This window comes from Melanostigma gelatinosum (genome assembly GCF_949748355.1).
Source record: "Melanostigma gelatinosum genome assembly, chromosome: 24".
In the NCBI taxonomy this organism is placed as follows: Eukaryota; Metazoa; Chordata; class Actinopteri; order Perciformes; family Zoarcidae; genus Melanostigma; species Melanostigma gelatinosum.
In genome coordinates this window covers 1,703,938-1,717,904 of record NC_136657.1, presented here as the reverse complement: position 1 = coordinate 1,717,904, position 13,967 = coordinate 1,703,938, and the positions used below count along the sequence as shown (strand labels likewise).

The window sequence follows — 13,967 nt, the reverse complement described above, 5'->3', positions numbered from 1 at the left end:
TTCATCAACAGCTGCCTCCAGTCTCTGGTGATGGACAGGTTTGGCCAGGAGACCTGGGACAAACTCAGGTCTGGACACATACACACACACACACACACACATAGATGAGTACACACACTGGTATATCGTATGATGGCTGTCAGTACTGCTTTAATAATGGTGCAGGTCTTTGCATAGCTCTCTACCAGGGGTCCAGGATTCCTTCATGACTTACATGGTTTACGACGACATGGTAACTCTAAGCCTGGTGCAGGAGGCCTGTTCACTGCTGGGTAAGAGTGCACATTCCTTTACATGCTAGGAGCTCGAGTGTTTCCATTCATTGTGGTGCTGTAGACGTCCATTGCTTTCTGTTGCGTTTCTGTTTTCACATCAGACATCAGATTCTCTGAGCAAACGTCAGTCTGACTAGCTGATTATGACATACCTCGTTGAGAGTACCAGTAGCTCCATTGGGACCTGATTTATGTCTCTTTTCCATCAGCTCAGTGTGAAATTTGACTTTTGTGTGAGAATTGAGAAATTCAATATGTGTCAGTGTATGTATCTTAACATATAACTTAGCCCCACTTAGGAACCAATATGACACCAGAAAACCAGGAGAGCAAGATCCCCTGAAATTCCATCTCCTGTCTAGGTTCTCCTTTTTTTGTATTCGATTACAATTTGCCAAACTGGCACCATTTGGCACCACTGGCTGGCTTCCAGCTGTCCAGAGCGGACCGCGACTCGGAGCTCTCCGGCAAATCAAAGGGTGGAGGAATCTGTTTCTACTCCAACAGTGGCTGGTGTAGCGATGTGACAGTGGTTCTACAGCACTGTTCTCCTGATCTGGTATCTTTTATTATAAACTGTAAACCCTTCTACTCCCCGTGAGTTCACCTCATTCATACTGGTCGGTGTTTACATGCCGCCGCAGGGGAGCACGTGCAGGAGGGCCAGCGGACACTGTGTCCATGTCTATAGAAGATAGAAAATAATAATTTCATTATGGTCAAAATGTGTCAAAACGATGAGTTAAACTATGGAGGAGCACAGTATTTAATTCCCCCTCTTTCCTGAATGGGCGTTTGATGTCTGAAGTGAACAGAGAACAGCAGAGAGCGGCTCTCGAGGTCAAATCCATCCGGAGTGTAATGAGTGTTGAGGAGGGTCTCAGAGCAACGTGAGGAGTAAAGGATCTGTATTCCATGTTGTGTTAGCGCTACGTATACAGAGCTACTGTTTGTATCTGTGATGCCTCCCTCAGTGTACAGCAAGAGGTTTACCCTGGATGGGGATTTTAAGCCAACATTATATTCAGGCACAATATTTCTTCGAAGCATGCCGTCATATTTAGCTGAGTCACTGAATCAATGAGCTAAACGGACACTTTCCATAAATGTGCTTACATATTTAATATTGATAGAGTTTGAGTAAAAAGCACAGATTTGTTTCACAAACGTAGTGCAATAAATCTGGAAACTGAATTAGTACAGCAAAGTCATATAAACGTATTGTTTACATATTGTTTAACATGTGGTTTTCTATTCTATTTTCAGGAAATAATATTTTGCATGTAGGTGTCTGAAGTGTGAACTGACCAAAGTGTTAACAATGTCCCCAATGAAATCCATCAGCTGACATGTAGAGCTTGTTTACATCTCATTACTGCCCTCAAACAGAAGGCAGTGGAAAATTGATGCTGTTTTCTTTGGTTAAGTAACAGAATATGCTGCTTACTTCAGCACTAATATGTATTTGTTACATGGTAGTTCTGTTTGAATGTAAGAGATAGAAGAAATACATTCATGTAATTGACTTTTACAGTATATGTGAGAATATGACACACGACACATTTGTAAAGGATGAGCAGTTTTCACAACACATGTATTGATATGTGCAGAGATGATCTTTGTCCGCTAACTGATAGATTATGAAACTAAATCAAATGTAAATCATAACTGTTTATTCACAGCTTGCTAAGCTCTTCCCAAGGGTCTGATTATCTAGACTGTATACTTTTGGGAATATGCTGTGATTGAATATCAGCTTGCTGTGGAACAGCTGTGCACTGGGTGGCCAGACCTCAGAAAGATAAGTGATGTCTTTTTATCTCTCTCTGAAGCTCTGTGACAGCCTTCCTCTCTGTGTGTGTGTTCATGTTTCAGATGTCTCTGCCGAGGTGTTTCTGAAGCTTTTTGGCAAGCATTTCTTTCTTTTCTGTAAGCAAGCGGGCTATGACACCATGCTGAGGACACTAGGAGGAAGTCTCATTGAATTCATTGGAAATCTGGACGCTCTCCACAGTTACCTGGCTCTGTCCTATCAGGTGTGCTCATGTGTGCCATTATCATCCTGCTAGCCAACAACTCCTCCTGCTCTAAAGAAACAACCACACCCAAGAGTTGGAGAGCATAAAGAGTGAGAATTAGACTTTCATCAGGTAGCTCTGTAAATAGAACCTGAGGTGTTGCCGAACATCACAAAGTTGCTCGTGTAGTTTTCTGGAACACGAGTATATACTTTCCTCAGCATCTCTTCTCTTTCTCCTGCTCTAACCAACTCTTTTTCATTCAGCTATCTACACTTTTACTCTCTGCAATCAAGTTAAATCCCCCTTTTTGAGTCAATTAACTTGTGCACAGAAACCATTATGCGAACATGAGAAGTGCTAACCCAGAGACACTGAAACACCTTGAATGCTTCACGGAGATCAATACCACCAGACTCACTGCACAGCAGCCTGTACAGATTAGAACATCACACTGACAACATATACACTGGAAATCACTATAACTCACTAACAGCACACACACACCTCACAAATGGGCCTCTAACAATCCACAGACACACACTACACATCGCACACACCTAGAGCCATAGAGCCCATTGACTTTGGATGATGCTTTTCACTCACTGACCTTCACAACACAAGTTGCTCTGTGCATTCATCTCCAGTACACTAGTGTCATGCAGCCATATCTCCATTCCAGCACGAGTTACCTCCTGCATGCTCATATTAGATAAGACCCTCCTCTTGAGATGAAACCAATCAAATGATGAACAGGGAAATACTGGAGGAGAAGCTGATGCAGTCTGCATGAAACCTGCCATGTGGGAGAAGATTTGTTTCCAATGAGCCCGAGCAGAAACGGTTTCAAAGCAACAATGTTAATGTCCTGGACCGGCTGAGTCAGAGTCATTAAATCTACTTGACTCATGACGCAACAAAACAGGTGGGGCCAATGCTTTGTATCGTCTCATAAAAGATGAAACTGAAGAGGAGTACGGTCCAATCCCAGAGCTCCAGCACTGTCAACATGTGACCTGGACCTTTGGGATTATTTCATGTACCAACACATCAAACTTAACAATGAAGTACAGGCTGAGCCCAGAGCAACACGGTTCCTTTGATGGTTTCCTGTAATATGTTGAGTCCTCCAGTATCTTGTATGTATGCGGTCCACTTTTAGACCTCTAAATATGTAGACTACTGAGAGACACCACTGCTGAGTCGTAATGCATTTTTATGAACTGAAGTGTATACTGAATCTGAACCATCCTTCCTGTTGTTAAGGAAATGAATGCACCGTCTTTCCGAGTGGAGATGACCGACGATGGGAAGATGCTGCTTCACTACTACTCTGACAGGAAGGGCCTGCACCACATAGTACCTGGTAAAACCATCCACACTTCCTCAATGCGCTGCCTTGATCCTGATCTTAAATGTTCTTTATAGTAAAAGAAATGTGATGACCGATAATACCCAAGATATATTAAAAACATATTGCACCAACGCTATCAGTGAAGGGGCAATTATTGAAAAAATAATCCCAACAGGCCACACTTGTTAGAGAGATTAAGGTTCCACCTTTCTGTCAGAGACCATGATGAGTTGAGTTGACAGATGGTGATGTCATTTCCCCTCTTCCCCCAAAATAACATGAATCAGGGGCTTGTCCTTAGACTTTTCATCTTGTGATTTGTGGTTTGGATTGATGGTATGTTAAAGCAGACAAAAAGTGGATCTTAACTCTGGTCTCGTCTCGCTGCGATTATGGGTCAGCGGCCTGTTCCCAGGGTGTCCAATACCGTGTTTTGTCCCGCCCCTCAGCGTCTCATACCAACGCACAAGGCAGGCTCTCACGTAATTACAGTGTCAACCCATCCCAGTCACTAGACGAGAGAATGCTCAGAGAGCGTGATGATGTAGTATAAAGACCAAAGAAATGCTGTTTCAAGCATTTCAACTTGTCCCAGATGCCTTGGACCATTGCTTGCCCTGTGATTCAAGTAAACTCGATCTTAGCCTGTTTTTCTAGGTTCAAGCTTGTTGTTTCTGAGCCAGTTCTTGCAGAATTTGAGGATGAAGTTACCCTTCAATCAATGTGAATGTCTCTGAACAAACCCTGCACTATGCAGCTATATTTACCATTTACTGCAAAGTGATCTCTCATTAACTTTATACATCTTTCCACCTTGCTGCAGGTATCATGGAGGCGGTTGCCAGTGAGTTTTTTGACAGCAAAGTGACCATGATGGTTCTGAATCAATCAGAGGAAGACGAGCGCACAGGGAAGAAGGAGCATGTCGTGTTTCTGGTCAAACAGACCAAGCAAGCTAGCAAGACTAGAGACCAGGACCTTTCCAGTCATAGAGGGGTGGGTGTCTGAGGGTGTGTGTGCATGATCTGTTTCTATATGTGTTTCTAAATCTTGGCCCACCTATCCCCAGGAGGGATTATTCACAACATTGAGGGACCGGTGTGCGTCACTGGCTGGGACAAAGAGCGGCTGGGAGCTGATCAGAGCTGTGGTTCTCTCAGAAAAAGGTTTACGTTATGATTTTTACGTGAATGTTACGACAGTGAATGACTATTGCAGAATAAGTAGAAGATCTTCAGGACTCTAACTTGGATGTGAACCTAGGTTCATCTCCATACACTCTTCAGTGTAGTACAGTAATTAAACAGAGTGAAGAAAGGCCTCATGTTAACATCATGACTCTGAATTATATGGAAAAAAACATGTCGTAACAATACCAAGTGGAACATAGCCAACATTCTCAGTAATCCTGTTTTAAGGATAGCTTATCTAACACTGATGGAATGGGTGTGTTTGATTTACGTCCCAGGCAGTCTCCATTGCACCTTCAGTCCATGTTACCCGGACAAGCTGTGGGTGGAGGAGAAGACTTTCTGCGATGCGTTTCCCTTCCATATAGTCTTTGATGAGGATGTAAGGCTCCATTTGTCTATGTGCTTGAGCTCCATGAGAGTATGGTAGTCTCTCTCTATCAAATTCACTCTCACACTTTTGGGTTTTGCTCAGACTCCTGACACCTTGTGTTTCTGCTCTCTGTTCTGGGCTGTCCATCAGCTGAAGGTGAAACAGATGGGGGTGAACATACAAAAGATTCTTTCAGGTCTCCAGGCCAAAGATGCTACGTTGGACCAAAACTTCACCATTGTACACCCACAGGTAAAACAGTCACAGAGCCAGGAGTTGGGTGAAATGTAGCAGTATGTATGTTAATTACAATGCATCAGCAAAGAAGAGCACAATGGAGTACAGTTAAGAGTGGAATGAATAGAAGAGTGCGTTAGAAAGAAATCACATCGGGGGTGATCCTGGCCAGAGTCCTGAACAACCCTGACCTTAATAGAGCACCGATGAGTTTTAAACCAAGAAGGTAATTGTCTAAACTACAGTAAGAGACTCAATTTCCTTAGTATATACATACATGCAGTATGTGACCAAACAAATGCTCAGTCAAGTTAAATATATCAAGATTTTAGCTTTCAATCGATTTTATAGAGACTAAAATGACACCAAACCTTCGTAGTTCGACTTTAAATCTCTACGACAATTGTAGGCTTAGCCAGTTGGGTCATTCCAAATATACGCTGTTGCACCTGAATGTTTTTTACCCCCTAAAATGTATTTAGAGTTCAATATCTTTAGACCCTCACAGTCATTACAATTGAGTAGGCGCACAGACACAATGGTGTACAACGGATCCAAAGGCACAAGCAGTGTCATATTTATCAATACTGGCCCCTGAAAGTGGAAAATAAAGTGCAAAATGGGTCGATATGGAGCCCAAGGCAGTCAAAATATCATATATAGCTCAAATTATTGACATATAGATGTTTTAATATTTCCTGCTAAAGATACAATATTTTCTTTATGCCGTGCCAAATTTAGGGGCTTTAACATGAACAGAATATGATATATGGTCATTATAAGAAGCTACAGTTGCAATTTGCCACTAGCAGCTCAGACTACAGTATAGAGAGATATTATCCGATTATTTATTTATATATATATATATATATATATATATAAATATATATAGTGTTATTTATGTTGCACCTTGACAACACTTGACACACTCACTCATTTTCGTCTTATACATGTCTGGTGAAATAAACTTGATTTGATTTGATTTATTCCAAATAGAGAATTGTAAGTGCAGAAGAGTTTAGTGGTGCAGCAGACATTAAACCAGTATCTCTGTCCTCCAGGTGACTTTTACCATTGAGAGCATCAGGAAATTCATCAACAGTCAATTTGTCTTGAAGAGCTGCAAAGACAAACACACCAAGCTCAAACTAAGAGGTGGGTTGTAATAAACAGCAATATACAATACATTTTGTACACACAGCACATCAACCAAACCAACGCTTTCTTCCATGGTTAAAGTGCTTTCTGAGAAAAAAAAGAGTGCTAAAAAAAGAGCTACACTGTGGTGTTAAAATGAGCAGTGCCTTGTGGGCGATTTATTCAAACACTGTGGGGTCAGACCAGAGATTGAGATGAGCGACCTGACGGTCTTTGGAGTGACTGTGTGGCCAATCGTCCCCCAGGTTCCTCGCTGTCAGTCTACATCACCACAATATTGTCATGTCACCACTTCCCCTTAAGACACGTTACAAAGCAAACCTGGAAGACCAACAATGACCTGGTGCAGAACTATGACGGAAAAGATAGCCAAGTCGAACTGAACTTGGGAGAGGCACATTGTGTGACAGAGACAACTCAAGAAGAAGAAGAAGTCAGTAAGAGCAGAGAAACATGGAAACAGAGTAGGCAGAGGTGCGTAGGCAACCACTGAAACAATATCTGTGCTGCATTCTCAACTTTGGTTTACCTGTGTTCCATTTATGTGTAGGTCAGATGTTGTGGATGGAGTCTCTTGGCTGTATGTTGTACCTGTGTTCTCCGAAGCTACGAAGCCTTCAGGAACTTCAAGATGTTGGCCTCCACCTGGCTGACCTGGCCCAGCACGATGTCACCAGAGACCTGGTTCTCCTGAACCAGCAACGTCTTGCTGAGCTGGAGCTCACCAACCAGCTGGAGAGGAAAAAGGTAGGAGAGCAGCTTTTAGTTCCTGCAGTCTTTAGTCACGGCAGCCCAATTTACAAACATGATAAGAAGCTGGCCTTTCTTTAATTCTACATAGAATGTGAGTATTTCACATGTTTTGAGGAAAACATGTTATTTAAAATGAGTGCACAAAGCGGCTGTGCTGTAAAACAAGTCAACAGAACAGAGTAATGTTACAGATTGCATGCTAATACCAAGTGGAGACCTTTCGATTCATGATCAAACATTGGTTGTTGTCCTTCTTCACACATCTACAAAGACCAACAAAATAGGATTTAATCTGGTTTCAAAGTGTGTGCTGCATTGTAATAGTAGTAAACTATAAAAGTGCAATAAGGATTGTGGGTTGGTCAACCGGCCAGCCGGTCTATCTACCACTTGGATCCACAGAAAGATATTAACGACAGTTGGATGGATTGCCATGAGATTTTATATTTATTGATGTGATGACTTTGATGACCATTCGAATTTTCAGTTTAAAACCACCGTTACTGTGGCTAAGTGGAGAGCAGGGTCGTCCTTCAATCAGAAGGTCGGCGGTTCGATCCCGGGCTCAGCTATTCTCATGCCTATGTGTCCGTGAGCAAGGCACCTTTGTTGTGGAGGAAGGCATCCCTGCCTTCAGTGTGTCAATGGGTGAATGATGACAAGCAGTGTGAAAGCACTTTGAGTGGTCGGAAAGGCGCTGTACAAGTACAGTCCATTTACCATGAGGTTGACATCTCAGGGTTTTAGTGACATGTCTCAACTATTAAAGTTGCCATTGGATTGCTTTATTTGATTACCATCAGATTTGGTGCAGACATGTATGTTTCCCAGAAGATAAATTAAAGCAACTTTGGTCATCTCCATAATCAGGTAAGAATTGAGTTTATTATCAGTTATCTGATACAATACATCACAGTATGGTGTTTCTCTGGTCCAGCTGGGAAACCCTTTTCCTTCACTGCTTTTTATATGGATCTGTTTTATGGGGGAAAAAACATTCTGCAGGTGATTATTGTGACAATATACAAATCTGTGATTGGTACAGCAGTTGTGCTTTTTCACAGGAAGGGAAATATGAATTATTGCATGTGTCGGTCTGTCTGTCTGTAGGAGGAACTGAGAATCCTGTCACAGCACCTAGAGGCTGAAAAAGAGAAGACAGAGACTCTGCTGTATGCCATGCTGCCCCGTCACATAGCCAATCAGCTGAAAGATGGGAAGAGCGTAGCGGCAGGTCAGTCATTTTATCAAGCTAGCTGTTAGCTGTCTACCTCTACATGTCTGCTTGTTGCTCTGTCAAAGTGTCTTGTCTCTTTCAGGGGAGTTTGAGGTGTGCACTATTTTGTTCAGTGATGTGGTAACCTTCACAAGCATCTGCGCTGCCTGTGAGCCCATCCATATCGTTCACATGCTCAACTCCATGTACTCAAAGTTTGACCGACTCACCAGCGTACATGACATCTACAAGGTACCATGTTCAAGGTATTATCTCTCTGTGACATGTGTTATCTCCACACTAGGCTGAGGATGGATATTGTGGTGAAATATCTCTTGTTCTTCAAACAATGAAGCTCTTGTACTTCTGTTGAACTGGATGAGGATAGTCTTTCTGTCATTTCCCAACTTTGCACACTCGGTTGTCCCCCATCCAGCAGAGTACACATACTGTAATTAGCTACAAATGTGCAATATGTAGGAGGTGATGGCAACCTTTGTGACACAATTAACACAGTTACAGTTTGATTTCCTGTTGCTTCAGCACAAACATCTTTCTTTTAATTCAAACGTAACAATGATTTACCTATGAAGTTATTAATTCCATCTGAATCCTATATCATATTTGATACTTACTGAATCTAATTAGGTTCAGTTTTGAATGTTTTACTAATTTTAAGTTTCCTCAAAGAAGCAATGTGTGAGGTTTGTGTGGTGAGTTACAGATTGCAACCCACTAAATACCCTTCTCCTCACCCCTACCTGCCTAAAGGTTGAGACTATTGGGGATGCATACATGGTGGTGGGTGGCGTTCCAGTGCCGACAGAAAGCCATGCTCACAGAGTGGCAAACTTTGCTTTAGGTATGAGAATAGCTGCCAGAGAGGTCCCCAACCCTGTAACAGGCAAACCCATACAGGTAAGAATTATGAATCACATCACATCTTTTTCCATGTATTTCATGACGAAGAGAGAAGATGTGGTGTCTTATTGTCAGTTATACAGTACGTTGTTGTTTACTAGCTGGTCTATAGCTACGTCAGCATTACGTGCAGCTCAGTTTCCATGTGCAGCTCTGCCGCGAGGTGTAGAGTGTGCTGTGATTGGTCAGTGGGCGAGCACGTGACTATCGTGAAACAAAACTTAACAGCAGAGGCTTAGTTCTGTAGTGAATCACATCACGTGATGCAGCTCAGCCAATCAAACAGTGTTGCCAACTTGGCGACTTTTTCGCTAAATCCGGCGACTTTCCAAACCCTCATGGTGACTTTTTTGTCAAAAGCTACGATTGACAAATCTAGCTACTTTTTCTGGTGTTGTTGGAGACTTTTCTGGTGTTTTGACTCTGACGTGAAAGCACGTACCGTTCGGCACTGCCGTGAGCCCCTCCGCCGCCTCAAAGCACTCAAATGTGGTTAGTCTCACAGTAGCCCCTTGCGCAGCAATCCCAGCTGCAGAAAGAGGAGACCCACACTCTCCATGTCCAGACTGCAAATGAATCGCGCATGGGCAAAGCCGCCGCTGTTCCCGCCTCTCTCCTACATCGCTCATTACCATTATGCAAATTAGGCGATGACGTCATTTAGCGACTTCTAGCGACTTTTAGGACAGCCAATAGCTACTTTCCTTACTGAGGAGTTGGCAACACTGCAATCAAATATGGGCATTCTGACAAGTTTCCTGACCGGAGTGAGATGTACCACACACCGTGACACAGGGGGCTGAGACAAGGAAAGACATTGCAGAGCAGTACATTCTATGTTCGAGTTGTGAAAGTAAAATCCTAAAACGATTTTGGTGGGTCGCGGCTTGTCATTAAGGAATGATGGTGGGTCCCACAGCCAAGACCATCTGAGAACCACTGTCCTACATGAGCGCAGCAAACATCATAATTTCCTCAATTTAAACTTCTGCATTTTCCAAGTGCTCTAGTATTATTCAAACGTATTGTAAGCCTCGTACCGAGCGGGTTAATACGAAGACGTATATAGTTACATCCTTAAAAACGAATAGCTGTGGGGCCATCATGTGGTTATACGGTGGTATTTCAGCTGCTGGACAGCAGTGACGGCCCAGGCATACAATGCACGGCCCGCCACTGGCACAACTTCTAATACAGTGCAAGACGTCTCTTGATAAGGTTGTCATGAACATACAAGCTCCCAAGCTCCCTCTTCTTATAGCTAGCTACTCGACTGATAAGTTAACTTGCTAAACACTGGCTATGCACTAGCCTAGACAGCATGCTAGCGTCATTAGCATGTTAGCATCGAGCTTGATATTATAACCATCACCATGTAGATACAATAGGCTATGTAGCCAGACCCAGACATAAATTATACATCAAGCTAGTTGACATCTGCCACACTCAGATAAAACATTTAACTTGACAGACAATCTGTTGAACTGGAAGATCTGAAGACTGAACTCGTGAACTGTTTTTTGATTCGTGGAGAAAGTATTTTGAGTATTTTAAATACAAAATTACTCCACTCTAAAGTATTTTGTTACAAATTACGTTCGATTTTTATCGGCTCTATCAAATACAAATTACAAAATACTCAAAAGTAATTGAAATACGTATTTCAAATACAAGTAATATAAATACTGCCCATCTCTGCCTACAAGCATGTCAGCATAACGTGCGGTGTGATTGGTCAGTGGGCTAGCCACACTGTTGTGAAACCTCTTCTTACAGATATGTAAGAAGTTATGACATTGACATGACATTTTTAGCGTTTTGCTCGCTGTAGCTGTGTTTTTTTAACACTCAATGGCCGAAGGAGAAGAAATGGATTTGGGAGTTACTGGCAACGCCTTTCTGGAGAAGGACATTTCCAACAGACATTTGCAATGGCCCTTTAAAGTTATTCAACAAATGATTTATACGTGATCTTCTACCACAGGATGTCACACTTGCTGACATGGTGTGTTTGTATGTTCCAGATCCGTGTGGGTCTCCATACTGGTCCAGTGTTAGCTGGGGTGGTGGGGGAGAAGATGCCTCGCTACTGCCTGTTTGGAGACTCTGTTAACACTGCCTCCAGGATGGAGAGTCATGGAGTCCCCGACCACATTCACCTCAGCACTTCCACATATAGGTGTGTGTGTGTGTGTGTGTGTGTGTCTCACACCCAGAGCCAGCTGTAACAGAGTCAGGGACTTGTATCCTCGTTTACTGATTCCCATATTCAGTTAAAGATTAGTAATCACATTCAAACCACTGCTCTTTCCCCCGAAACAATCCGTAAACTTCTCTGTGTGGAACTGATTGAGATGTAACGACACATCTACATTATTAACTGTAGGTGGAGATGTTCAGATACATAACCACCAACACCAATACTTCATGGCTCTGTCACAGTTCTGGAAGCGTTTCAAAAGCAGAACATCTTCAAGCTGTCTGTTCTCCAGCAGAATTCGTTCTGTTTTTCTGTGTTTATTCAATTTAATTTGTTTCCCAAATTGTTTAGAGTTATTTTGCAGAAAGATTTGGGTGTTTACTTCATATTGAAAATACATTTCCAGCTTCTTAATGTGTTACTTTGTCCTTGACTCACTGTTCTACGTACACGACTTCAGAAACTTCTTATCCTGAACAGTGAGGAATGCAGCGTTGCTCTCCCTCCCTCTGTCTATCTCACAATTACTTTCTTTCTTCTTTCAACTGGAAATTGAAACCCTGGGACTTCGATTCATATTTGATGGTTCTGCAGGTCATGATTATCCTCCAGTGTCAACATTTATTTTCAATGCAGAAAGAAGTGTTTCTTTTATGTCCTTGAGATCAGGCTGCTGGATGAGAAAGCTTTATAATCCCCAGTGGGGAAACTCATTCGCCACCAAATCAACTCATACAGACAACAAATAACAGACATATACATTTAAAGAACACACATGTATGTGGTTTTCTTCCTCAGTGTCCTGACATGACTGCATACCTTCACCTCTGCTAGATGTTTAGAGCTGCTAAACAACCACTAGCCTGGAAACAGAATGGGCTCTATGGACAGTGTCCAGCAGTGACAGTGAGGCTACATGTTATCTGTACATCTTGGTGTGAGCACAGAGCAGCTTCTATGGAGTTATGGAGGTTTAAAAGGTTAAGATAGATACAAACTGTGTGCAGAGAAAGTACAGCTGATGATTCTAAGAACAGTTGCAATATGTTGGGCTGAAGATTAGTGGCAACTGTAATCGTTCTCCCCGGAACTTAACTTACTTCACCTTTGTGTCCCCTCAACCCTCCCCCACCCCTCTTCAGTGCATTGAAAGATGCTGGGTTCAACATACAAGAGCGTGGGCAGATTGAGGTGAAGGGCAAAGGACAGATGACTACTTACTTCCTGATGGGGAACCTGCTGGTGTCAGAAGATAGCATCATGGGAAGAGATGATGGAGGGACCTGTCTTTACCGGGAGGATTATGGCCAGAGCGAAAAAGGTAAGAAAAACTAGAACAGATTTATAGATACGTTATTTCACACCATAGCGGCGCCTGTGTGAGATGGAATCAACATGAAAACCTAACAACAGTGTTGTCCTTCCAATCCCTGTCCTTCTCACCCTATGTGGGGGTTTCTCTCTTTATACTACGTGATCACACGCCTAGAGCATTTTCTCTGAGCGTCTAATAATGACGATGATGATGAATGATGATGAAGAGTGCCTTATAAGACACTGAGAGGCGAGACAAAGTTGAGTATGTGACGTCCTGAGAATGAGAAGGGGCGGAGTAGAGAAGCATCTGGATGGTGTTCTGTGGGAGGGGTTTGGTCAGCTCGCTTTAGATTACTTGTAAGGCTTAAAGATTCACAGTGTTTCGTATAAATGTGGCAGTCAGCGCTTAACATTACGGTCATAGACACAAATGAGGAAGAAGAGAGAAGAGTGGAGAAGAGGGACAGAAAAGGTATCACCCCATCATCTCGGAGCAGAACGACAGAACCAGTCAAATAATAATCTTTCCACGTACAAAGCAGAGAGATGTTCTGTTAGAACAGACCGCTCAGTCCTCTCGAAATCGCTGGAGTGGAAATTGAAATAAATGCCACTTGAATGTGAAAGTCTGAACATGGGCAGGGATGGTAGGAGGGCTCAGACACCCCCAGTCTCAGTGTCTAGTAGTAGATGTGCAAGAAGACCGTATACAGTAATGATAATTACAGGAGATCGTTGTGGCTGTATGAGTAAAATAATGCATTCACTGTGTATGCAGTGTACATAGAGAATGTGTGAGACACAATTCTTGCTCATATGGTTCCTGCCTGTGATGAAGCCTATGAAGCTCTTTCTTTTTGTGCCAAAAGAAGATTTGAAGCTGTGGAGCGTCAAACTCAGCAGCACGGTGACATCTGGTGGTTTGAAAAACGTATGGCAGCTCTTCAAGACCTGA

At 42.7% G+C, this 13,967-nt stretch overlaps 1 protein-coding gene across 1 annotated transcript; it reads left to right on the top strand.

Moving 5' to 3' along the window:
• On the top strand, nt 1–13,967 carry gucy1b2 (guanylate cyclase 1, soluble, beta 2; the record flags this gene model as incomplete). Its single annotated transcript, XM_079296813.1, has 16 exons — nt 1–68; nt 178–272; nt 2,151–2,311; nt 3,560–3,659; nt 4,471–4,643; nt 4,717–4,813; nt 5,116–5,219; nt 5,361–5,462; nt 6,509–6,602; nt 7,156–7,352; nt 8,469–8,592; nt 8,678–8,826; nt 9,346–9,492; nt 11,520–11,674; nt 12,838–13,016; nt 13,882–13,967. The coding sequence occupies exons 1-16, from the start codon at nt 31–33 to the stop codon at nt 13,965–13,967; spliced, it is 2,001 nt and encodes a 666-aa protein (XP_079152939.1). The 5' UTR covers nt 1–30.